This window comes from Rhinoraja longicauda, chromosome 17 (genome assembly GCF_053455715.1).
Source record: "Rhinoraja longicauda isolate Sanriku21f chromosome 17, sRhiLon1.1, whole genome shotgun sequence".
Classification (NCBI taxonomy): domain Eukaryota; kingdom Metazoa; phylum Chordata; class Chondrichthyes; order Rajiformes; family Arhynchobatidae; genus Rhinoraja; species Rhinoraja longicauda.
Window position 1 is genome coordinate 5887422 of NC_135969.1, and position 27524 is coordinate 5914945.

The 27524-nt window shown below is 47.4% G+C and overlaps 1 protein-coding gene across 1 annotated transcript in view; it reads right to left on the reverse strand.

Annotated features, from left to right (window-relative positions):
* Positions 1-27524, reverse strand: part of slc6a11b (solute carrier family 6 member 11b) — a 162474-nt gene that overhangs the window by 113304 nt on the left and 21646 nt on the right. Inside the window, exon 6 of the mRNA XM_078413997.1 lies at positions 27343-27475. Coding sequence (XP_078270123.1) covers positions 27343-27475 — 133 coding nt within the window. The remainder of the gene's footprint in view (positions 1-27342; positions 27476-27524) is intronic.

Here is a 27524-nt window from a genome sequence, read left to right on the forward strand (position 1 = left end):
CTGTGACTCTATGAGAAGAATAGGTCGGGTAGATGCACAGATTCTCTTGCCCAGATTAGGTGAATCGAGGACCAGAGGACATAGGTTTAAGGTGAAGGGGGAAAGATTTAATAAGAATCTGAGGGGTATCTTTTTCACACAAATGGTGGTGAGTGTATGGAATGAGCTGCCAAAGGAGGTAGTTGAGGCGGGGACTATCCCAACGTTTAAGGAACAGTTAGACAGGTACATGGATAAGACAGGTTTGGAGAGATATGGACCAAGCGCGGGCAGGTTGGATTTGTGTAGCTGGGACATGTTGTTGGCCGGTGTGGGCAAGTTGGGCAAAAGGGCCTGTTTCCACACTGTATCACTCTAAGAAGCTGGATATCAGACACCAACACCTTTAACTTCCCGCTGTGGGACTACCCTCGGCTCTCTCCTGAACCAAGGAGGTGGATGCAGTTTACATGTGGCCCCTTAGCTTTAAACCAGCCGTGCCTGGTGTATTGAGTGAAAGCCCATTCAACTAAACGTGATGTATGAAAATAACTGCAGATGCTGGTACAAATCGAAAGTATTTATTCACAAAATGCTGGAGTAACTCAGCAGGTCAGGCAGCATCTGCAACGTCACCCATTCCTTCTCTCCTGAGATGCTGCCTGACCTACTGAGTCACTCCAGCATTTTGCAACTAAACGTGATGATCACTAATGTTGAGTACAAAATGTAAGGGCAGTTAAAGCTTCCTTATTTAATCTCCCTTATTTACCTTCACCTTTGCGTCTGTAATTAAATTAATCTATCAGATTAAATTAAGCCGTGAATTTATTTTAAAAAAATGATTTGCATGCTTTGCAAGTGTTATTTTTTTTGTTATTTGTTCACAATTGACAATTAAAATTGTTAGTTTTCTTTGGTTATAAGACCCAGGTAATGTCCTCTGATGGGAGTTAGCACTGGGATGTGGGGCTCAGGCTCCACTGTCTAGCTGCCACACCAGCAACCTCCATTGTGTAGGTGGTCACGATGGCCAGGCTTTCAACCCGATTGGAGTTGCAGGGCCACATCTGTCCCGAGCGCCAGCGGAGCCCTAGGTGCGAGCTGCTTCAGGCACATCTGGCCCACTAATTTATTTCACAGTCATCGAGTGGTATCGCACAGCAATGTGCTTTGGTCCCACCATATCCATGCCCACCTTTTGCCAATCAACACTAATCCCATTTGCCGACATGGCGACTGTGTTCTTCGCTGCCTTGCAGGGGAGAGAGAGGGAGAGAGAGAGAGAGAGGGAGAGGGGGAGAGGGGGAGAGAGAGAGAGACAGAGACAGAGACAGAGACAGAGACAGAGACAGAGACAGAGACAGAGACAGAGACAGGAGACAGAGACAGAGACAGAGACAGAGACAGAGACAGAGACAGAGACAGAGACAGAGACAGAGAGAGAGAGAGAGAGAGAGAGAGAGAGAGAGAGAGAGAGAGAGAGAGAGAGAGAGAGAGAGAGAGAGAGAGAGAGAGAGAGAGAGAGAGAAGAGAGAGAGAGAGAGAGAGAGAGAGAGAGAGAGAGAGAGAGAGAGAGAAGAGAGAGAGAGAGAGAGAGAGAGAGAGAGAGAGAGAGAGAGAGAGAGAGAGAGAGAGAGAGAGAGAGAGAGAGAGAAGAGAGAGAGAGAGAGAGAGAGAGAGAGAGAGAGAGAGAGAGAGAGAGAGAGAGAGAGAGAGAGAGAGAGAGAGAGAGAGAGAGAGAGAGAGAGAGAGAGAGAGAGAGAGAGAGGAGAGAGGAGAGAGAGAGAGAGAGAGAGAGAGGACAATAGGTGCAGGAGTAGGCCATTCAGCCCTTCAAAGCCAGCACTGCCATTCAATGCGATCATGGGTGATCACTCTCAATCAGTACCCCCGTTCCTGCCTTCTCCCCCATACCCCCTCACTCCGCTATCCTTAAGAGCTCTATCCAGCTCTCTCTTGAAAGCATCCCAACGAACTGGCCTCCACTGCCTTCTGAGGCAGAGATTCCACACCTTCACCACTCTCTGACTGAAAAAGTTCTTCCTCATCTCCGTTCTAAATGGCCTACCCCTTATTCTTAAACTGTGGCCCCTTGTTCTGGACTCCCCCAACATTGGGAACATGTTTCCTGCCTCTAATGTGTCCAATCCCCTAATTATCTTATGTATCAATAAGATCCCCCCCTCATCCTTCTAAATTCCAGTGTATACAAGCCCAATCGCTCCAGCCTTTCAACATACGACAGTCCCGCCATTCCGGAGACAGAGCCAGAGAGAGAAAGAGAGAGAAAGAGAGAGAAAGAGAGAGAAAGAAGAGAGAAAGAGATGAGAGAAAGAGAGAGAGAAAGAGAGGTGATAGAGAGAGATAGAGAGAGAATAGAGAGAGATAAGGAGAGAGAAAGAGAGAGAAAGAGAGAGAAAGAGAGAGAAAGAGAGAGAGCACACTGAATATCCGTGTGCCTATCCAAAAGCCTCTTAAATGCCACTGCAGTATCTACCTTCACCATTACCCCAGGCATTACTTTGCCCATCTCACCCTAAAGCTGCCCTCTGCTGCTTGACATTTCCACACTGGGAGAAAGGATCTGACTGTCTTTCCGATCTGTGCCCCTCAAATTTAACCTACTCCTATCAGGTCTCCCATCATCTGACGTTCCAGAGAAAACAATCCAAATTTGTCCACCCTGTCGTTATTGGTGATACCCAGTAATGCCGCCGGCATTCTGGGAAACCTCTCCTGCACCCTCACATCATTGCCGTAATGTGGTGACCGGACCTGAACACAGTACTCCAAAAAGCTGCAACATGACTTCCTGACTCTTGTACTCAATGCCCCGACCAACGAAGGCAAGCACTCCATTTGCCTTCGTTGCCGCTCCTACCTACCAGTGCTTCCATTCTCAGGGAGCTATGAACTTGCATCCCAAAACCTCTCGTAGGTATTTATTTCACAAAATGCTGGAGTAACTCAGCAGGTCAGGCAACATCCGAGGAGAGAAGGAATGGGTGACGTTTCGGGTCGAGACCAGACCTCCCAAAATCTCTTTGTACACTAATGCTGTTTAGGGTCCTGCCATTAACTGTACACTTCCCCTGACATTTGCCTTGCCTATTTCTGTCCAAACGTCACCTGAATATAGTAATTGTGTCTGATTCCACCTTCTCCCATGGCAGCATATTCCAGCTATCAATCACTCTCTGTGTAAAAATACTTCCTCCGTGGGTCTCCTTAAAAACTTCATCTCTCTCCTTATATCGATGGCCTCTTTTACCTTGTAACCCCTATCGCGGGTTAAATAATTTGCCTAACTCACCTACCTATGCCTCTTATTCACAAAATGCTGGAGTAACTCAGCAGGTCAGGCAGCATCTCAGGAGAGAAGGAATGGGTGACGTTTCGGGTCGAGACCTTCTTCAGACCCGAAACGTCACCCATTCCTTCTCTCCTGAGATGCTGCCTGACCTGCTGAGTTACTCCAGCATTTTGTGAATAAATACCTTCGATTTGTACCAGCATCTGCAGTTATTTTCTTATACCACCTGTGCCTCTTATCATTTGATACATCTATCAGTTCAATCCACGGGATCTTTCACTCTGGGGGGAAGCAAGTACAGCCTACCCGACCTCTCCCCATAATTAACGTTCTTCAAAGCCGGGAGCATGCTGGTGAATCTCCTGCCCCCTCTCCAGTGGTCTGGTCTGGTTGCGTTTCGAGCAAGTTTTTGGTTGGAGCACCTTCACCTGAACTTGTCTTTATGTCTGATTTTCCTCCCAAAAATCGCAGGGGAGCTCTCTAAACGGTGGCGTAGCGGTAGAGTTGCAGCGCCGGAGACCCGAGTTCGATCCCGACTACGGGTGCTGTCTGTACGGAGTTTGTAAATTATCCCCGTGACCGGCGTGGGTTTTCTTCGAGATCTTCGGTTTCCTCCCACACGCCAAAGACGTACAGGTATGTAGGTTAATTGGCTTGGTAAATGTAAAAATTGTCCCTAGTGTGTGTAGTCAAGTCAAGTCAAGTCCCTAGTGTATAGCACATTTAAAAACAACCCACGTTGACCAAAGTGCTGTACATCAGTTCAGGTACTAAGAACGAACATACAATGGCACACAAACATAACAGCACATACATAAACAATTCACAGCGCCCCCTCAGAGGGCCTCAAACGCTAGGGAGTAGAAATAGGTTTTGAGCCTGGATTTAAAGGATTCGATGGAGGGGGCAGTTCTGATGGGGAGAGGGATGCTGTTCCACAGTCTAGGAGCTGCAACCACAAAAGCGTAGGATAGTGTTAATGTGTGGGTGATCGCCGGTCGGTTCGGACTCGGTGGGCCGAAGGGCCTGTTTGCGCGCTGTATCTCTAAACTAAACACAGACAAAATCGCAAATACTCGGGTGGATTTTTTTTTGTGGTTGCTAGGCAACGAGTAATCTTGCCTTGGCTGTGGATATGCAGCCCAACGTTTTTCATCAATACAATGAAATAAACTGAAATAAGCAACACCCTCATTTATCAACGGGAGGAAGGCATCTCATTAGAAGCACTAGGCTAGGGAAAACGCAATAGCAATAAAATGAATAGCAATAACATGACTAATTGTCCTTGATCCAAAAGTGATTGTAAAAGTGATGTGAAGGTCACGGGAGCCCATGACCAGGTCCTCTGGATGCGGAGAATAATGTTGCCCTCTTTCACTAACGCAATTAATCAAGGTAGCACCATCAGTATTTGATGAAAATGGAGCTGTGTTGCCATGGCGCCTCTTGCAATGCTCCAAAGTGCTTCACGGAGGAATGAATTAAAAAAAAATTAAGTATCACCACTTTTACAGTGATCACCTGCTGCAGCAGCTGATTTATGTGCAGCAAGCTCCCAATCACACTGCGACAATGACAATGTGATTTTTTCTTTCCTTGTAATAAGTTAGACGAGAGATAAATATTGGCCAGGGCATCATGGATGAATCCCTTGCAGGTCCCAGAGATAACGCATGCCTTGGCCTCTTGGCTGTCTCTCAGAGTGGACAAGGCCCACAAGGTAATTCTTTATCTAAAAGGCAGCACTGGATGCAGGTGCTGGACTCCCAGTCTGAAATTGTGTACTCAAGTCTTTTGAGGGAGATTTGAGCACACAGTCTTCTGAACTGGAGGTATTTCACAATGAATCACAAGGTAGATCACAATGAATGGCGGTGCTGGCTCGAAGGGCCGAATGGCCTCCTCCTGCACCTATTTTCTATGTTTCTATGTATTTATGTAACCAAATGAGATGCAGTTGGCTGTGGTAAACAGTCACCAGACGGATGATGGTAAAACCACAAAATCGCTCATTCTGTCCGTGACACGTCCTCAGCAGAAAGCCTAAAGGGCCTGTCCCACTTAGGCGATTTTAAGGCAACTGTCGGTGACTAGGCTGTCGCCGACAGTTCGCCAGGGTGTCGCGGGCATGATCGTGAGGAGTCTTCAAAGAATCGTTGTGGATCTCGGCGCGTCGCTGAGAAACCAACCGGTATGAAATTTCTCGGCGACAGCTGGCTTGTCGACAGGTATCGTTGCTTATTGCGGGCGCTGTCGCATGCTGTCCCCAGGTTTGATAGGTTCTCTTAGATGCATTTAGAAGCATGTAATATTAAATTAAGTAAAGTCATTTGAAGATACCATAAAATACTTGTGTTTAACCAATTTATTTACCGTCAGGACATTTGATAGGTAGATTGGAGGCGATAGTTTGACGGTCAGGTAAGCGTGGGAATTTTTGCGATGTTTATGGCCATCAGCCATTACATTTAAAGTGGGATCCCAACCCAGATATGCAACCCAGAAACCAGGTATGCATGTCCCGTACATTTTCAAAGAATGCCCACACTCCGCACAAAAACCCATTTAACCACTTTTAAAATTAAATTTCTTAATACTGCTATTAGTAAACTGGGAGTCAATCCAGTTTATGCCTTATTACCGTGAAGCTTGGTTTTCAAGTAACCCAGGCAAGATGTTATATTTCAAAACTCTCAAGTAATTGCCGACTTGTCAGTGATTTCAGCGAAAATTAGGACGCCGGAGAAGCATTGACAGCGTGGGAATTTCGCGATGTTTCCGAAGACGATATAATCTCGACCTGACTCGGCATTGTCGTGGTCATTGTCGTCGGGTAAAAGAAAATTTTGGCGATCTGCTACGACTTTGACAGTCGCCGGCAGTCGCCTAAAAAATCGCCTAAGTGGGACAGGCCCTTTACCTCTCTTGCTGTGATGATCTGATACTTAAATGAATTAAAAACACCCATTGCCTTCAGCTATCCACACACCAGCCTAGATATTCTTGTTTAGGAAAGAACTGCAGATGCTGGTTTAAATCGAAGATGGACACAAAATGCTGGAGTAACTCAGCGGGACAGGCAGCATCTCTGGAGAGAAGGAATGGGTGACGTTTTGGGTCGAGACCCTTCTTCAGACTGATGCTCCTTCTTGACCTCGGTGAATAGTAGTACTGGATTTCTGATTTAATTTTAGCTAATGCTATAGAAACTGACTGAAAAATTAAAAAAATGTGGGTGCTGGGAATTGAAACTAAATTAGGTCAGGTACTATCTCTGGAAGGGAAAACAAAGTTAACCTTTGAGGTGAAACATTACCTCCTGTTTTTTTTTTTAAACCAAAAGCAGGGTAGTGGCAAACTAGGGCAAGTCCAAATCACCATTAGTTTTGCTAAGCTACTTTAATGTTGTTATATTATATGCTGAATGTTCCAGGATTTTTTTTCTGATTGTATTGTATCAGGGTTAAGTGCTGGCATTTGCTGACTGGCAATAAGATGGAACACAAAACTGGTCCAGTAGATCCTTAACCCCCATTAATCACTTTAACAACTGGTGAGATTTGTGTGAATGGCCTGCAGTATCTGTGACAGGCATGCAATGGTAATTCAAAGTGGACTTGCATCATAAGAAAACAAATCCATTGACGTAATTCAACCCCTAACCATCTGCCTGAACTGGGATGCCAGATCTATTTTTAATATTGGCTGTGTCTCTGTTTCCAAATTCCATAACCATCTGGTCAATTGAATAGTTTATTCAGACAAGGAGTGAAAACCAAATGCTTAGGGGGACTGATAGCATGGTGGTTAGGTTACCAGAATAGTATCCCAAAGATGTTGCCAGGACTAGAGGGGCTGATCCATAGGCAGAGGTTGAGTAGGCTGGGTCTCTATTCCTTGGAGCGCAGGAGGATGAGAGATGATCAGGAGGATGAGAATGAGGGTGTCTAAGATCATGAGAGGAATAGATCGGGTGGATGCACAGAGTCTCTTGCCCGGAGTAGGTGAATCGAGGACCAGATGACATAGGTTTAAGATAAAGGGGTAAAGATTTAATAGGAATCTGAGGGGTAACTTTTTCACACAAAGGGTGGTGAATGTATGGAACAAGCTGCCAGAGGAGGTAGTTGAGGCAGGGGGTTTCAGTCAGAGAGTTGTGAATCTGTGGAATTCTCTGCCTCAGAAGGCAGTGGAGGCCAATTCTCTGAATGCATTCAAGAGAGAGCTAGATAGAGCTCTTAAGGATAGCGGAGTCAGGGGGTATGGGGAGAAGGCAGGAACGGGGTACTGATTGAGAATGATCAGCCATGATCACATTGAATGGCGGTACTGGCTCGAAGGGCTGAATGGCCTCCTCCTGCACCCATTGTCTATTGTACCATATCAACATTTAAGCAGCAGTTAGACAGGTACATGGATAGGACACGGTTTGGAGGGAGATGGACCAAACGCGAGCAGGTGGGGCTAGTGTAGCTGGGACATGTTGGCCGGTGTGGGCAAGTTGGGCCGAAGGGACTGTTCCCACTCTTTATCACTCTATGACTCTATGAATAGACATTTGGTTCAAATGCGCGAGATCAACTCCCATCAAGGCAGCTGGAGATTTTTTAAATTCAAGTAAATGTACAAGTATAAAATTGATTTTGAACATTGATTTCTCTAACTTTAGATAGCTCCTCTGTCCCTCTCTTTCCCCTCCCCCTTCCCAGTTCTCCCGCTGTCTTCCTGTCTCCCACTACAACCTTTCTTTGTCCCGGCCCCTCCCGTGACATCAGTCTGAAGAAGGGCCTCGACCCGAAACCTCACCCATTCCTTCTCTCCTGAGATGCTGCCCGACCCGCTGAGTTACTCCAGCATTTTGTGATACCGTCGATTTGTACCAGCAGCTGCAGTTATTTTCCTACACTAGTAGAAAATTGAAGTAACTTAGCAAAAGTAGTGGTGATTTGGACTCAACGCTTGTTTGCCAGTACCCTTCCTTGAGGGGGGGGGGGGGACACATTTGTGGCCCTCCCTCTCCCCTGCCTGGTCCTTCGGTGAGTGCGAGCCTACCGATTTGTTGACTTTTAACTCAAGGACAATAGACGTTGGCATTGCCATTGACATCCAGGTCCTGTGAATGAAAACACTCTCAGGATGTGGACACCCCACTGGATATTTTTTTTTAAATCACAGGAGCTCCTGCTACAGTCCAAACAAGTCTTAAGAACTCTGTGAGAAAAAAAAAAAAACCCCTTCCCTTTGATTGAAAGGATTAGAGTTCCAAGCTAAACCGGCTGTTCTGTCATGGAGAGGAGAACAATGTGGAGTGTTTGTCTGCAGCAGTACGAAGGACAGTTCCTCCACGCCGAGGGAACAGGTCCAAAGCAGACACTGAAATAATACCTCAGTGCATTGTATTATTTTAAAGTGAAGCCTAAATTTAAAAAAATAAAATAAATAGAATTAAGTTGCCCCACTAACAGAATTACTCTCCCACTGATGAAGTGAGAGTGGGGTTGACAGTCTAGCTCTTGGCTACTCTCCAAACTTGTGAAGAAAGCAAAACAAATCATAAACCCATTCAATTAGATAACCACATTGCTCAAGAACACCCACTATGCAGGAAGGGGGGTGGGGGGGGGAAAGTTTCCTCGTATTAATCTCTGCCTGCATCAACAAAACCCTGGGAGAATAACAAATACTCGCAAACTTCCACACAGAGGTAAACATTTAAAAATGAATCCGACACATCATTGAGTTTCTGATTCTCTCCGAAATCATTTCCTTTTTTTTTTAAAGTAGGAAAATAATCGCAGATGCTGGTACAAATCGAAGGCATCACAAAATGCTGGAGTAACTCAGCGGGTCAGGCAGCATCTCAGGAGAGAAGGAATGGGTGACGTTTCGACCCTCCACAGTTTAAGAATAAGGGGTAGGCCATTTAGAATGGAGATGAGGAAGAACTTTTGCAGTCAGAGAGTGGTGATGGTGTGGAATTCTCTGCCTCAGAAGGCAGTGGAGGCCAGTTCGTTGGATGCTTTCAAGAGAGAGCTGGATAGAGCTCTTAAGGATAGCGGAGTGAGGGGGTATGGGGAGAAGGCAGGATCGGGGTACTGATTGAGAGTGATCAGCCATGATCGCATTGAATGGCGGTGCTGGCTCGAAGGACTGAATGGCCTCCTCCTGCACCTATTGTCTATTGTCTATTGTCCTTCTCTCCTGAGATGCTGCCTGACCCGCTGAGTTACTCCAGCATTTTGTGATACCTCCTTTTTAAAAAAAATATATCAATTTGTTTTAAATGGCAATGAATCCAAAGTGGCAGCAACTTTTCCGTACGGAAGCTTGTTATGAAAGGGACAAGTTGCACGCCCATCAACCCAGCAGATGCGGGATTCTGGTGGCGGTGGACTTGCAGATTTTCCGCACTGTTCGATGACATTCCCATTCACACTCCGTTTCATTCAGCCCCTTTTTCCACGTCGCACGGCAGAGTAAACAAAATTCCAGCAGGCCCGTAAGTTTAAAGGAAGCGTGGGAAGCTGAGCCCTGGTGAGTTACAAAGGGAGCGCAGGAAACAAAACTGTGTGTAAAGGGAGGGCGGGAAGCAGGCCCTCCGACGAGGCTCGAGAGAGAGAGTGCAAGAACTGGGGCCGATAGGACTTCGAAGGGACCACTGGAAGGAGGGCTGCAGTGTGTTGAAAGTCGTGTGGGAACTGGTTCACAGTGAGTTTAAAGGGAGCACAGAAATCAGGGCCACGGGGAATTTAACGAGAGCGTGGGTTGTGCAAGAGAGAGCACGGTAACCGTGAGTCCCCATGTGCTCAGTCAGAGGGCGGTGAATCTGTGGAATTCTCTGCCACAGAAGGCTGTGGACGCCAAGTCAGTGGGATATTTTTACAGCAGAGATAGATAGATTCTTGATTAGTACGGGTGTCGGGGGTTACGGGGAGAAGGCAGGAGAATGGGGTCATGAGGGAGAGATAGATCAGCCATGATTGAATGGTGGAGTAGGCTTGATGGGCCGAGTGGCCTAATTCTGATCCTGTCACTTATGACCTTAAAGGGGCCCCTGTGAGTTAAAGGGACAGAGGGATTGAAGTCTTGGCATACTATCTTTTGCACTCTGTTTCCTTTCCACTGTTGCACTCACGCAAGGTCTGATTGCACCCATGCATGACATGGTTTGCCTCGATAGCAAGCAAAACTAAGTTTTTCGCTGTACCTCGGTACAATAATAAACCAATGGCAAACCAATACAAACGACGGGAATGCAGGAACCCGCACCCCGTGATCCAAACACCGAAGCATCGGGATTTCCGAAGAATGGACTATCAGAATTGTACCGTGATTCTTGGTCTGTATGCAAGACAATCCCTCATGGGAACACCCAATTTCCCACAATCCTGGATGTACCATACACTTCCACTATCTATTTTACAATCATGATTCAAACTGCCTTTGCAAAATACTCTTCCGTAGCTCACACTGGTACATTTCCTCATAGTAGGGTTAACAAGAGTTGTAAGCATATCTAACATTTATCGTATTGATGGAAATCAGCCGAGAAAACAAACACTCCAATATGATTTATCAAGCCGCCTTCCGACGGTGTATATCAATAAAATAAATCAACAGGAGATGAACAAAATAAAAAGTATCTCTCAATTAAGTAATACATGGGTTGATTGCGTATTGATTACCAATTAAAAAACCCCAATAAGATCCAAGTGCAGCTCAGTTAAACTGCTTCAGATAACAACATGAATCATCATCTCTGGAGAAAAGGAATGGGTGATGTTTCGGGTCGAGACCCTTCTGATGTTGATCTTGCTATTTAGCGTGTTTTACTCCAACCAACAGGTTATTAATTAAAAATTATAATGATTAGTAGATCATTTTGCAGCAGGGTTCCAAGATATGTAGAACAGATCATTCTAACCACCAACTATTGTAATGTTAAATTACTTTAAAAGTCCAGCAATTGCCAAGGAAAATATCTCTGTTTATCAAATGTAAGAATCAGAACTGGAAGGATAGAAGTCCACAATGGTGTGCCATAGGCATTGTGAGCAGCCTGTGACTATTCTGATTTACTACTAACTGATATTTCCGGCAACTTTTCTTCTTTTATTGGCATGTTTTCATGCACAAGTGTACTTTCTACTTTCTAAACATCAAGAATTATGATAATCGATTTAAGATAAATCAAAATACAGGTGCTCCTCGATTTACGATGGGGTTACTTTCCGATAAACCCATCGTAAATCGAAAATATCGTAAGTCGAAAATGCATTTAATACACCTAACCTACCGAACATCATAGCCACCTAACCTACCCAACATCATAGCCACCTAACCTACCCAACATCATAGCCACCTAACCTACCGAACATCATAGCCACCTAACCTACCCAACATCATAGCCACCTAACCTACCCAACATCATAGCCACCTAACCTACTGAACATCATAGCCACCTAACCTACCCAACATCATAGCCACCTAACCTACTGAACATCATAGCCACCTAACCTACTGAACGTCATAGCCACTTAACCTACCCAACATCATAGTCACCTAACCTACTGAACATCATAGCCACCTAACCTACCCAACGTCATAGCCACCTAACCTACCCAACGTCATAGCCACCTAACCTACCCAACGTCATAGCCACCTAACCTACCCAACGTCATAGCCACCTAACCTACCGACCATCACGGTTTCTACTGAATGTGTATCGCTTTTGCACCATCGTAAAGTCGAAATATTATAAGTCGAAGCATCGTAAGTCGAGGAGCACCTGTAGTTACTATTGCAAGTTCGCAGAAGATACCAATATTGGCTATACGGTGGGTGGTGAAGGAGGGTGTCTAAGGTTACAGCAAGATATTGATCATTGGGAAAGTTGGCCAAGGAATGGCAGATGGAGTTTAACTCAGATAAATACGAAGTGATGCATTTTGGAAAGTTAAACTAGGCCAGGACATACACTATGAATGGCAGGGCCCTCGAGAGCACAGAAGTACCAGGGGCATAGAGAGGGTAGACAATCACAGTCTTTTTACTCAAGGGCATAGGTTGAAGAGGGGAGATATTTAAAAGGGGTATGAGGGGCACATAAGTTGATGGAATGAGCTTCTAGGGATCTAGGTGGGTGTAGTTACAGCATTTAATAATATTTGGAGATGTAAATGCATAGGAAAAGGTTAGAAGTATAAAGGACAAACACAGGCAAATGAGATAGGTATCTAGGCCTACATGGGTGAGTTAGGCGTGGCCTGCATGGAGAGGTTGTTTATGGCACGTATCAACACCTGCCTTGGCTGGAACCTGGTCATACTACAATTTGCCTCGCACCACAATAGACCAAAGGAGATGCGATCTCGCTGGTCCTCCGCTCTGCACTGGACCACTTGGACAATAACCACACATACATCAGATTGGTGTTCTTGTCTACAGGTCGGCCTTCAACACCATCGCCCCCTGTAAACTGGTTACCAAGCTCAGGAAACTGCGCATCCCTGTCCAACTGGACACTCGACTTGCTCATCAACAGAACACAATCAATGCTTCCTCCTTGATAACCATCTGCACAGGGGCACCTGAAGGCTGGGTGTTCCATGCTTTACAAGAGGGACATCGAGGATCCAGATACCGGTCTTCATCGACGGGTCACTGGTGGAAAGTCAACAAGTTCAAATTCCTGGGCATCCATATCTCCAAAGATCTGTCCTGGACCCAGCACATTGATGCAATCGTAAAGAAAGCCCATCAACGCCTCGCCTTCCTTACAAGATTGAGGAGATTCGGTATGTCAACAAATGCTCCGTTGAACTTCTACGTGTGTACGGTAGAAAACATGATCATCGATTGCATCACGGCGCCCAATGCCCAGATACGGAGGTGATACAAGCAATGTTGGACACAGGCCAGCCCGTCACGGGTGCTAACCTCCCCACCACCAAAGGGATCTACAGGAGGCATTGCCTCAAAAAGGCAGCTAGAATCACCAAGGACCCACACCACCTTGACCACGCGCTCATGTCATTTATATCATCAGGAAGAAGGTATAGGAGTCTGACCGCCAGGTTCAGAAGCAGCTTTTCCCCGATAACCATCAGGCCACTGAACACAACAAACAGCAACTAAACGTCTAACTACCAACTGTCATGCTTGCTTTGTTTTGTTTTACACTATATTGCTCTTTTATATTTATCGAATTTCTATTTATTTTTGTTTGATTATATTATCTACTGAGTACTGTGTTTATGGATCTGCTGTGTTGCTGCAAGTAAGAATCTCATTATTCAATTTTGGTACATATGACAATTAAATGCATTTTCTGTCTTTCTCTCTCTCTCTCTCTCTGCCCTCTGTCTCTGTCTCTCTCTGTGTCTTTGCCTCTCTCTCTGTCTCTGTCTCTCTCTGTCTCTCTCTGTCTCACTCTGTCTATCTCTCTCTTTCTCTCTCTCTCTCCCTCTCTGTCTCTCTCTCTGCGCCCTCTGTCTCCCTGTCTCTCTCTTTCTGTCTGTCTTTCTCTTTCTGTCTGACTGTCTCTGTCTGTCTGTCATTGTCTATTAACCTGTACTGGGCCCTCAGAGTTTTGGATAGAAAAAGAGCACACACTGTGGATCAGTGTGTGATGGTTCTTCCTTTTGACTATGTTATGTATGTGTTGTCAATATACCAGCTCAGGCAGCTTCCCCTTTGTGTTTGCACTCAGTTTATACACAGCACGGTGGCACAGCAGTAGAGTTGCAGTGGAGGTAGTGAAATTGGGAGTAGGGGATAGCGTATTTGTAAGAGGCAGGGTGAGAGGCGTAGTCCAGATAACTGAGGGACTTGATGGATTTGTGGAAGACTTCAGTCGATGGTCCACTCCCTGTGATGGAGACACAGAGATGAAGAAAATGGAGAGAGGTGCTGGAGATAGTCCAAGTGAATTTGAGGGCAGGATGGAAATTAGCAATAAGGTTAATGAAGTCAATGAGTTCCACGCGTGAGACAGCCCCTGATGCAGTTGTCGGTGTAACAGAGAAAGCTTTGGAAGAAGTCAAGACGGTTGATGTCACCGCAGTAGCAGTTGGAAATAAAAAGGTCCAAAGAGGGTAGAAAGCCGGCAGGGAACGTCTACGGTGAGGAGGAATGTTGGAGAAGGGAAACGGTATCATCAATGGGAGCTGAGGACTCCTTACCAAAGATAAAGAGCTGGAGACAGACCCATGCCAGGCCCTTGTTCATCCTACTGCCCAACACCCCACACCCTCATCCCTTTGGTAACTTGTTTCTGTGCATCCTTGACTTTCTCATCAACAGACCACAATCAGTACGAATTGGCAACAACACTTCTCCTTCAATAACCATCTGCACAGGAGCACCTCAAGGCTGTGTGATCTATTCTTTGCTGTGTTCCCTCTGCACCCACGACCATGTTGGCAGATACAGTTGCAACTCCGCCTTTAAATTCGCTGATGGCACCACCGATGTTGACAAATTATGGGGAATAATGAGTCAGAGTAGAAGATGGAGATCGATCATCTAATTGAATGGTGCCAGAACAACAACCTTGCTCTCAAGTCAGTAAGGTCAAGGAGCGGATTTTTGCGTTTAGAAGAGGAAGGCCGAGGATCTATGAACCTTTGTGGAATTCTCTGCCACAGAGGGCAGTGGAGGACAATTCACTGGATGAATTTAAGAGAGAGTTAGATAGAGCTCTAGGGGCTAGCGGAATCAAGGGATGTGGGGAGAAGGCAGGCACGGGTTACTGATTGTGGATGATCAGCCATGATCGAAGGGCCGAATGGCCTCCTCCTGCACCTATTGTCTATGCTTCCAACCTGTCTTCAACAAGTTGGTGGTGGAGAGAGTCAACATCTTCAGGTTCCTGGGTGTGCATATTTCTGCTATCGGCTCAGTACATTGATGCAATCATAGAGAAAGCCCATCAATGCCTCTACGTCCTTGGAATATTGAGGAGTTCATTATGACGATCAAAATATTCACTTGAACTTCTACAGGTGTACGGTAGAGAGAGCATATTCACTGGTTGCATCACGGTCTGATTCGACAGCTCAAATACCAGAGTGGGGCGGCACGGTGGCGCAGCGGTAGAGTTGCTTCCTTACAGCGAATGCAGCGCCGGAGACTCAGGTTCGATCCTGACTACGGGTGCGTCTGTACGGAGTTTGTACGTTCTCCCCGTGACCTGCGTGGGTTTTCTCCGAGATCTTCGGGTTCCTCCCACACTCCAAAGACGTACAGGTTTGTAGGTGAATTGGCTTGGTAAATGTAAAAATTAGTCCCTAGTGGGTGTAGGATAGTGTTAATGTGCGGGGATCGCTGGTCGGCGCGGACCCAGTGGGCTGAAAGGGCCTGTTTCCGCGCTGTATCTCTAAACTAAACTAAACCCAGGAACAAAGGAAATCAAGCACCCTCACCATCCTGGCAATTCTCTCATCTCACTCCTGCCATCGGGAAGAAAATATAGGAGTCCGAAAACTGACGTCGGCCTTGGTGACGTTGGTTAAGACTAAACTTTCCCGTGCTTCTGACCCCTGTTGCATTGCCTTAAATCAATATAACCAATAGACTTCTCAGTCTGAAGAAGGGTCTCGACCCGAAACGTCACCCATTCCTTCTCTCCTGAGATGCTGCCTGACCCGCTGAGTTATTTTGTGTCTACCTTCGATTTGAACCAGCATCTGCAGTTATTTTCCTAGACTTCTCAAAGATTATCCACTGCAGACTGAGATAAGAGAAAAACCTCCTTCGGTGGCCATTGGAATGCTGCAAGTCCCCGAGCTGTGAATGTCCGGACATTGAGTTTGTATGGGGTTGTGATCGTTGGAAGTCTAGGCATGAAAGAGGTCAGGGATACAGTGATCAGACCACCAGGCGGGCTCGAGGCTCAGCTTCATTCATGATCAAATGGCAGAGCAGGCTTGAAGAACTACACAATCGTCTCTATATCCATGAGCTTTTACAAAACAAAAAAAACCTCAGCTACCTTCTGTAAACAATTTCTCGCATTGCACATTGAGTGACTTTATTGCTTTTAGAAACATATGAGTTAGATTTATAAAAAAATGCACAGTGAAGGCAGGAACGGCAGATACTGGTTTAAACCAACGATAGACACAAAATGCTGGAGTAACTGAACGGGACAGGCAGCATCTCTGGAGAGAAGGAATGGGTGACACTTGGGGTCGAGACGTCTGAAGAAGGGTCTCGATGTGAAACGTCACCCATTCCTTCTCTCCAGAGATGCTGCCTGTCCCGTTGAGTTACTCCACCATTTCGTGATTATTTAAAAAAAATGCACCTTCAATTCATTATACACAACTACAGAATAGTTTTATACCTTGAATCTATCAGTTTAGTTTAGAGATACAACATGGAAACAGGCCCCATGACCCCACCAGGTCCACACTGATCATCGATTGCCTGTTCATAAGAGTTCTATGTCATCCCACATTCTCAGCCTACATTTAGGGCAATGTTTACAGAGGCAAATTAACCTGCAAACCCACACGTCTTTGGGATTGGGAGGAAAACACAGAGGAAACCCACGCGGTCAAAGGGAGAATGTGCAAACTCCACACAGACAGTCTTCTCCATCCACCGGCAAACATCCCATTGTTTTAGACGCCACACAGTTTTTAAATCGGCTGAACATGTTCGGTATCGCGCACAGTTTTGGTCTCCTAATCTGAGGAAAGACATTCTTGCCATAGAGGGAGTACAGAGAAGGTTCACCAGATTGATTCCTGGGATGGCAGGACTTTCATATAAGACTGGATAGACTCGGCTTGTACTCGCTGGAATTTAGAAGATTGAGGGGGCATCTTATGGAAACTTACAACATTCTTAAGGGGTTGGACAGGCTAGATGCGGGAAGATTGTTCCCGATGTTGGGGAAGTCCAGAATAAGGGGTCACAGTTTAAGGATAAGGGGGAAGTCTTTTAAGACCGAGATGAGAACGTTTTTTTTCACACAGAGAGTGGTGAATCTGTGGAATTCTCTGCCACAGAGGGTAGTTGAGGCCAGTTCAATGGCTATATTTAAGAGGGAGTTAGATGAGGCCCTTGTGGCTAAAGGTATCAGGGGGTATGGAGGGAAGGTAGGTACAGGATACTGAGTTGGATGATCAGCCATGATCATATTGAATGGCGGTGCAGGCTCGAAGGGCCGAATGGCCTACTCCTGCACCTATTTTCAATGTTTCTATGTATTTCAAAGAGATGGACAGCCCTGTTATATAATGCTATTATTTAGCATTTCATGTTATGTTAGCTGTAGTTTCATGCTCGATTTATTCCTACTTTGCAGGCCCTAGCGTACAGTTCAATCCTAGCTGAGTATGAGAAAATGAAGGCATGTGAATTCATATATCAAATGATGGAACAGCAGTGCTAAAAGCAGGGTATTTATCCCTGCCTGGCTATTACAGTCTCTGAATAAATGCCATTGAATAAACTGCTTTCTTGCCCGCTCCCCTCAAAAGTGTTCCTGTTGGAAGTTTAGATCTTTTGGCTTTTAATAACTTCTCAAAATTAAAAGGTAATTAGCAGCCAAGTGTTCAGGGCTCCACTTGGATTCATTGATGGAGACAAAGAGGCCATTCGACCCACTGAGTCCAGGCCGGATATTCGTGGCGCATTCCAGTCAACTCTACTTCCCAATCCCTCTTCTTTACAATCCTCCAAAATTCTCATCCAATTTGTTTTTGAAAGTGCCGGTTGACTTTCCCCCCCCACTAATCTCACAGGCACTGATGCTAAATAGTTATTGTCACAGCCCCCAGAGCCACGATAACTGTGCGATATCTTTGTATTTTAGACCAAGAGTCTGTGAAGCCCGAGTTATTTACTTCAGATTTGTGTTTTACTGCTCACTCCTCAGTCAACAAATGTGCAAAAACCTTTCCAATCACAAAAACACAAAGGCACCCAGCAAACAGCCTGGAGACTGCCTTGAATGTTTAGATCTGGAACGGAAAAAGAAAAAAAATCTTTCAGAGACTGCTTTAATTCCTCACACAGGGGAGGTTGGCAAAGCAGAAACTCTGCATGCATCTCGTGAACATTCTCCTTCCCTCCTGTGAATGCAGAGATCAATCTTTGCCCTACTATTAATGGCTCTCCGTGAAGGGCCATTCTTTGCAGTTGCTGCAAACGGAAACAAAAGACACTTCAGGAGATATAATCATGGCTGCCTAGCTCCTTTTCCTAGCCCATTACAACGTAGCTCTTTCGGGGGTTTTTTTTTTTTCACACATCTCTTTCCCTTTCTTCAGTGTTCCTTTATGCCTCATTGAATCCATTAGTCTCATTATAGTGCGCTTTTTAAAACCCTTCTCAGCGCAGCCAGTTTGAACTGCTGGCATTAAGGCAAGGAAGGTTTCTTCTGATGCAAGGGGAACAGGACAAATATAAAAAGGTAGAAGGAATCAAAGGCTGTTGTTCTGCTTCCCCTGTTGGTTGCAGCACCTCATCCCAAGGTGTTTAAAAATACAATCGCCCACCTATACTGGGGCAGTGATGGTTCACTTGCAGATGATGGACATTCAGCCCATCGAGTTGGGCTACCAGCCTTCCAATGTCATGCGTCCCTCTCTCTCTCTCTCTCTCTCTCTCTCTCTCTCTCTCTCTCTCTCTCTCTCTCTCTCTCTCTCTCTCTCTTTATTTCCACGTAGCTTCTCTCTCACATGCACACCATTCCACCTTTATCATTTTGCCACCTGCCACACATACTGAAGGGTAATCCATTGACATGCCCACACATCTTTGAGACATCAGAGGACACTGGAGTACCTGGCAGAAATCTACACGGTCACAGGCAGACTCCACATGGACAGCAGCCAAAGTCAGGACTAAAACAGGGTCACGAAACCAAGGAGGGCCTAATTCAAATAGTTGTCATTGTGTAACTCAGTTCCAATGAAACATGTAAAACTTTTACAATGTTCACAAAATCAGCAATGTTTTATGAATTGGAATATAAGAAAATAACTGCAGATGCTGGTACAAATCGATTTATTCACAAAATGCTGGAGTAACTCAGCAGGTCAGGCAGCATCTCGGGAGAGAAGGAATGGGTGACGTTTCGGGTCGAGACCCTTCTTCGTCTGAAGAAGGGTCTCGACCCGAAACGTCACCCATTCCTTCCCTCCCGAGATGCTGCCTGACCTGCTGAGTTACTCCAGCATTTTATGAATTGGAGGTCATTTAAAGCTTTTCTTTTTAGTTTAGATTAGTTTAGTTTAGTGACACAGCGTGGAAACAGGCCCTTTGGCCACTGGGTCCGCGCCGACCAGCGATCCCCATTATTCCGGCACCACACGCTAGGTGGAATTTACAATTTTATCAAAGCCAATTAACTTACAAACCTGTACATCTTGGAGTGTGGGAGGAAACCAGATCACCCAGGGAAAACACACGCAATGATTGGGAGAACGTACAAACTCCGTACAGACAGCACCCGTAGTCAGGATCAAATCCGGGTCTCCAAAACACAAGTTAATTATTGTTCTGATGATAGGTCTTAACCTGAAATATTGTCTGTTTTACTTTCTGCAATACACTGCCGGATCTGCTGTGCGTTTCCAGCAATTTTTATACTGAATTGAAATTTCAGAGAAAACCCACGTGGTCACGGGGAGAACGTACGAACTCTGTACAGACAGCACCCGTAGTCAGGATCGAACCCGGGTCTCCGGCGCTGCAAGCACTGCAAGGCAGCAACTCTACCGCTGCGCCACCGTGCCGCCCTGATTTGGGCACAATGGCTGCCCAATGGTGTGCATGCAGGAAGAGTGATGCCCAGTGTATAAATCATGTCTGCATTGATAGTACAATAGATTGTGATTTCTGTCATTCTTGTTGTGGAATTATTCATTCAAGCTGTGACTCACTGCAAAACCTTCACAAGCTCAAGCAACCAAACAAGCTACTGCACCTCCCATGCAGAACACACAATTTTGTGCTTGTCAACGCACGTGGGGAATGGAGTTAAACCAAAGCTTTCCTGCATCATCACACAAGTATGCTTGGAGTGAACGCATTTCTAAGTGTCCTCACAAAGAGGTCTTCAACTAATTGTGGAACTAATCTGCCTCTCACCAGTCCATTATTTAATTTCCCACCAATACTGTAAACGTTACTGATTGAAGTCTCCATTCCATCTTCCGCTGCCAGAATTATGCGCTGCGAATTCACAAGCAAATAATGAGTTGCTGTCATTGGGCAAAGGGTTTGTAACTTCCCTGTTCTTCATCATCTTGGAAAAATGTCCATAAATAATACTTTGTAGCGGCCATAGAGAATGGTCCAGGTCGTCGAACCCTCGGATTGGCCAGCGAGGTCACGTGGGAACGCGACCATGGGGATTGGTCCAGGGAGCGACATCGCTGATTGGCCAGCGATGTCATGTGCGCGTTTGGCGCCCGATTTAGTTAGTTCGGCGAAGTCTTCAAGGAAGACAGTAAGTTTGTGATGGTTGTCCTTTACCTTGTTGTTTAACTCTGTATTCGAATATTGCGGCTGCAATAAACTTCTTCTACAACCAACAAGTTTCGGACTCGCCATATTGGTGACCCCGACGTGATCTGGACGATCACCGACTGAGCAGGAACCCGACGCCTCGTTGACGATGACCGAGCCGGGCACACCGGAGTTAAGCGCGGCAAGCGTTCACCTTCCGTTGTTTTGGACGCACGCGCCGCAAGCTTGGTTTATCCACACCGAGACTCAATTTCATATAAAGAAGGTGTCGGACGAATCCACGATGTACTACTACCTCGTCAGCGCTCTATCGCCGGACACAACCAAGCGCGTGATGCGGTTCATCGTGGATCCACCTGCGGAAAACAAGTACGAGGCCATGAAGAAAGTATTACTGCGAACCTTCGGGTTTAATAAGCATGGTGGTGCGGCAAAACTTCTGCACCTATCAGATCTTGGAGACCAACTGCCTTCCGTCCTCATGGCCGAAATGATGATGCTAGCCGGTGAGCATACGGATTGCCCTATGTTCGAACAGGCATTCTGCGAGAAACTTCCCGAGGATGTCCGACTGCTGCTCACGGATTGTTCTTTTAAGGACCCCGAAGCATATGCAGCGAAAGCGGACGCGCTCATAGCGGCAAAAAACAAGGCAAGTGGTTCGATCAACAAAGTCTCGACATCAGTGACCACGCCACAGCGACGGCAAGATGGCGCCACGTCTCCCGCCAATTCTCCGAAAGCCCGCCAAAAAGATCCGCACAAGCGCGGCTGGTGCTATTATCACCTACGATGGGGTAACGAATCCCGCAACTGCCGTTTGCCTTGTACCTTCGCGGGAAATGCCTCGGCCGATCGTACATAGGGGCAGTTACGATTGGCCAGAACCGGCGCCTCTATGTCCATGATCGATTCACGGACACAGAATTTTTGGTAGACCCGGGAGCCATCGTCAGCATAGTGCCGCCGACCGACCTCGAAACCAGATCGGGTAAGACAGGTCCCACCCTCATCGCGGTTAATGGCAGCCCAATTCGCACTTTCGGTACACGGAAGATGTCCCTTGTGTTAGGCCTCCGCACGTACGAATGGCCATTCATCATAGCCGACGTCAAACAAGCGATCCTGGGCGCAGATTTTCTCTGGGCTTTTTCACTGGTTCCTGATGTCCGCGGTAACGACCTCCGACCCTCCGCCGAAGATGAGCACGTCGCTCCGACAATCGCCTCCTCGCCCAGCCCTACTGTCCAGGCCGTCGTCGCGGCCCCCGACTCGTATGCTGAGATTCTGGCGGAGTTTCCAGAGCTGCTCATCCAACGTTTTGACACGCCTTCGGCCAAGCACGGCGTGGTCCATCACATCCGCACCGAAGGCCCTCCCGTTTTCGCTCGGGCCAGGAGACTACCGCCAGACAAACTGGTGGTGGCACGGGCGGAGTTCAGGAAAATGGAGGAAATGGGAATTGTCCGTCAGTCTGACAGCCCGTGGGCCTCGCCGTTACATATGGTCTCCAAGGCATCTGGGGGGTGGAGACCATGTGGCGATTATCGGCGTCTCAATGCTGTCACCACGGCTGATCGCTACCCCATACCGCACCTACAGGATTTTTCATCTGGGCTGGAAGGAGCGGTGGTGTTTTCCAAAATCGATTTGGTGCGAGGATACCATCAGATTCCGGTGCGACCGGAGGACATACAGAAAACTGCAACAATTACTCCGTTCGGGTTGTTTGAATGGTTGCGTATGCCTTTCGGTTTAAAGAACGCGGCACAGGCTTTCCAGCGACTGATGGACCGCGTGGGCCGGGGTTTACCCTTTTTGTTTATTTATTTAGACGACATCCTGGTCGCCAGCCCCTCAGTGCAGGAACACCAGGCCCATTTGCGGACCGTGTTCCAGCGGCTCCAAGACCACGGGCTCATTATCCAACCCTCCAAATGTCAATTCGGCCTTCCTGCTCTTGATTTCCTAGGGCACAGAATTACCCCTGCCGGCGCCTCCCCTTTGCCCGAGAAGGTGGAGGCTATCCGGGCATTTCCCAGGCCCACCACAGTAAAAGGGCTACAGGAGTTCGTAGGCATGGTTAATTTCTACCATAGGTTCGTTCCGGCAGCTGCGCGGGTCATGCACCCGCTCTTCCAGTGCCTTGCGGGAAAACCGGTAGAGTTGATATGGTCCCCGGCCGCAGAGTCGGCTTTTACAGCAGCTAAGGCAGCCTTGGCAGACGCCACCATGTTGGTCCATCCGAGCCCCTCCGCCCCCACGGCCCTGACGGTTGACGCCTCTGACGTGGCGGTGGGCGGGGTTCTGGAGCAGCAGGTATGTGGCCGTTGGCAGCCTTTAGCGTTTTTCAGCCGGCAACTAAATTCGGCCGAGCTGAAGTATAGCGCATTTGACCGAGAGCTTCTGGCTCTCTATTTAGCTGTTCGTCATTTCAGGTACTTCCTCGAGGGCCGCCCATTTGTGGCCTTTACGGACCACAAACCATTAACATTTGCTTTTTTGAAACTGTCTGACCCATGGTCGGCCCGCCAGCAGCGGCACCTGACTGCTATCTCCGAATTTACCACCGATGTCCGTCATGTCGCGGGTAAGCTTAATGCCGTTGCTGACGCCCTGTCTAGACCTGCTTTTTCCCCTATTTCGGCGGTGGACTGCGAAGTGGATCCCCAGGAGCTTGCGGAGGCACAGCTTCTGGCGGATACCGTTTCGGCTTACCGGTCCACCACTTCGGGATTGAAGTTGGCCCAGGTAGCTTGTGGGTCGGCGGGCACAAAAGTCTGGTGCGATGTTTCTCTTCCCCGTCCCAGGCCTGTAGTACCGCCCTCCCTTCAGCGCCGGGTTTTCGATGCCATTCATGGGCTGGCGCACCCGTCCATCCGCTCCACCTCTGCCTTGGTAGCAGCGAGGTTTGTATGGCATGGCCTACGGAAACAGGTAGCGGGGTGGGCACGTTCCTGCGTGCCCTGTCAGACCGCTAAAGTCCAGCGCCACGTCCAGCCCCCCGTACAGGAGTTCGAGGTCCCGGCTGTTCGTTTTTTCCACATCCACGTGGATTTGGTCGGGCCCTTGCCTTCCTCCCGGGGCTACACCCACCTCCTCACGGTGGTGGATCGGTTCACCCGGTGGCCAGAGGCTTTCCCATTGTTTGATATTTCGTCAGCGTCTTGTGCTAGGACTTTGGCCCTTCATTGGGTAGCTCGTTTCGGGGTCCCGGCAGTTATTACCACTGACAGAGGGCCACAGTTCACTTCGTCCCTCTGGGCCGCGCTTGCAGAACTGTACGGGTCCAAGTTACAACCCACGACTGCATATCACCCCCAGGCAAATGGACTTGTAGAAAGGTTCCACCGCCAACTTAAGGCGTCCCTCAGTGCAAGGCTTGAAGGCCCGGACTGGGTAGACCAGCTCCCTTGGGTTCTGTTGGGCATCCGGACTGCTCCCAAGCTAGATCTCGGTGCGTCGTCTGCAGAGCTAGTATATGGCTCGACACTTCGAGTACCCGGAGATCTGTTTCCGGACCCTTCAGACCAGCTGCCTACTGTCCCTTCAGTGTTAGCGTCTCTCCGGGAACGGGTGGGCTCCCTGGCTCCAGTTCCGACTTCACGACATGGGTGTCCCATGCTACATGAACCGCCTTCCCTGAAGGACTGTGAGTTCGTTTTTCTGCGAAAAGATTCCCATCGCGCCTCGTTGCAGAGGGTCTATCAAGGGCCGTTCCGGGTTTTGCGTAAGGGAACGGCTACCTTCACCTTAGGCATGGGCGGCAAGAGTGAGCTCGTCTCGGTGTCCCGGCTTAAACCTGCCCATTTGGATCCGGATCAACCAGTCCTGGTCGGTCAAACCCCTAGGAGAGGCCGACCTCCGTTAGTTCCGCTCAGTCCAGGACCCCCCGTTCCGACAGTCCCTCCAGGACCCCCCGTTCCGGCAGCTCCTCCAGGACCACCTGTTCCGGCAGCTCCTCCAGGACCCCTCGTTCCGGTAGTTCCTCCAGGACCTCCCGTTCCGGCTGTTCCGCCAAGTCCGGAACCCCCGGCTCCTGTGGTTCAGGCTGTCCCTCTCCGTACTCGTTATGGTCGCGAAATCCGGCTCCCTGCTAGGTTCCGCACCTCGGGTTCTGGGGGGGGTCATGTAGCGACCATAGAGAATGGTCCAGGTCGTCGAACCCTCGGATTGGCCAGCGAGGTCACGTGGGAACGCGACCATGGGGATTGGTCCAGGGAGCGACATCGCTGATTGGCCAGCGATGTCATGTGCGCGTTTGGCGCCCGATTTAGTTAGTTCGGCGAAGTCTTCAAGGAAGACAGTAAGTTTGTGATGGTTGTCCTTTACCTTGTTGTTTAACTCTGTATTCGAATATTGCGGCTGCAATAAACTTCTTCTACAACCAACAAGTTTCGGACTCGCCATAACTTCACGTTACATGTACAGCCTTCCATTTATATTATGCAGCCAAAAACCAGTGAAAGCAATGAGTTAGAGGATTATATTTCAGCTTTGGCCCAGACAGCACTTCAACTCCCCCTCCCATTCCCACACTGACCTTTCTGTCCTGGGCCTCCTCCTTTGCCAGCGCAAATTGGAGGAACAGCACCTCATATTTCGCTTGGGCAGTTTACACCCCAGCGGTATGAACATTGACTTCTCCCACTTCAGGTAGTCCCTGCTTCCTCTCTCTATCCCCTCCCCCTTCTCAGTTCTGACCCCTCCCCGGACATCAATCTGAAGAAGGGTCTCGACCCGAAACGTCACCCATTCTTTCTCTCCTGAGATGCTGCCTGACCCACTGAGTTACTCCAGCATTTTGCGTCTACCTTCGATTTAAACCAGCATCTGCAATTGTTTTTCCTACAGCTCTGAGTGAGCAGGTTGGGATGGGGTTTAACACGCTGCCAGAGGGAACAAGACATGAAGCGGGACACTCCTCGCTTGGTGAGGAGGAACATTGTCTATTGTCTAAGCCTGGAACCCTGGCTAAAAAATTACAATGACAGATCTCACCTCAGGGCAACTGCAGAAAACCTGATAAATAGAGAATGCAGGTTATTAGACACCAAGAATTTAAAAGGATGAGAGGGGATCTTATAGAGAGGTATAAATTATAAAAGGACTGGACAAGCTAGATGCAGGAAAAACGTTCCCAATGTTGTAGGAGTCCAGAACCAGAGGCCACAGTCTAAGAATAAAGGGGAAGCCATTTAAAACTGAGGTGAGAAAATACTTTTTCACCCAGAGAGGTGTGAATTTGTGGAATTGGTTGCCACAGAAGGCAGCAGAGGCCAATTCACTGGATGAATTTAAAAGAGAGTTAGATAGAGTTCTAGGGGCTGGTGGAATCAAGGGATATGGGTAGAAGACAGGCACGGGTTACTGATTGTTGATGATCAGCCATGATCACAATGAATGGCGGTGCTGGCTCAAATGGCCAAATGGCCTCCTCTTGCACCTATTTTCTATGTTTCTATGTTTAACACTGGCTCTCTCTGCTGACCATGCGACCACTGAATGCTATTCATCACGGCCATGAATAAATGCTCAGCTCTGGCAATTCTTCCTTTCCACCTAAAGAGGGAAGGGTGGCAGTGAATAGACAATAAACAATAGGTGCAGGAGTAGGCCATTCGGCCCATCAAGCCAGCACCGCCATTCACTGTGATCATGGCTGATCATCCACATTCAGTACCGTTCCTGCCTTCTCCCCATATCCCTTGATTCCATTAGCCCCAAGAGCTAAATCTAACTCTCTCTTGAAAGCATCCAGGGAATTGGCCCCCACTGCCTTTTGAGGCAGAGAATTCCACAGATTCACAGCACTCTGGGTGAAAAAGTTTTTCCTCATCTCCGTTCTAAATGGCCTACCCCTTATTCTTAAACCGTGGCCCATGGTTCGGGACTCCCCCAACATCGGGAACATGTTTCCTGCCTCTCGCATATCCAATCCCTTAAAAATCTTATATGTTTCAATAAGATCCCCTCTCATCCTTCTAAATTCCAGTGTATACAAGTCCAGTCGCTCCATTCTTTCAACATACGACAGTCCCGCCATCCCGGGAATTAACCTGGTGAACCTACGCTGCACTCCCTCGATAGCAAGAATGTCCTTCCTCAATTAGAAGAAGGAGGCCAATCTATGATAAAACTGTACATCAGTGCATCGTACCGTATATATTCACATCCTTAAGACCAGAAACTGACAGTGAAGCAGTATGCATAACATTTAAAAATCAGAATCAATGCCAAGTAATTTCTAAGTTGGACTACTTTAAGGGCACAGACTACAGTCACTGAGCATTTCCATAATGTCATTTTACTTGGAGACATTGCACTAATTAGTATCACAAAGGAAATTATCATAAGCAACCATAATAACTGAAAGAATCATAGCCTGCAGCAGAACTAGATTCGGTGATGTCAAACAGCATCATATACCATTGCGAAGGCAACATATAGTCCTGGATTCTTTGATGCATTCTTTAATGCAGTGCTAATATGGGCTACCCATATTTCAGAGTCGCATGGATTGAATAGAACCAAGTGTGTAAATTTAAACCTACCTTCCCAGTGGACTTTGGTCCTTTCCAAATGCAGAAGTAGCAGATTACCCAGGCCGCAAGAAGACACAGAGCCAGTTCCCATCGTACACTTCCAATCTTGTCAATTCCCGAAGATAATCCAAGCACTCTGCGTCTGAGAATTAGCAATAATATTTCATCAAAAACATAGTTCAACAATTCTT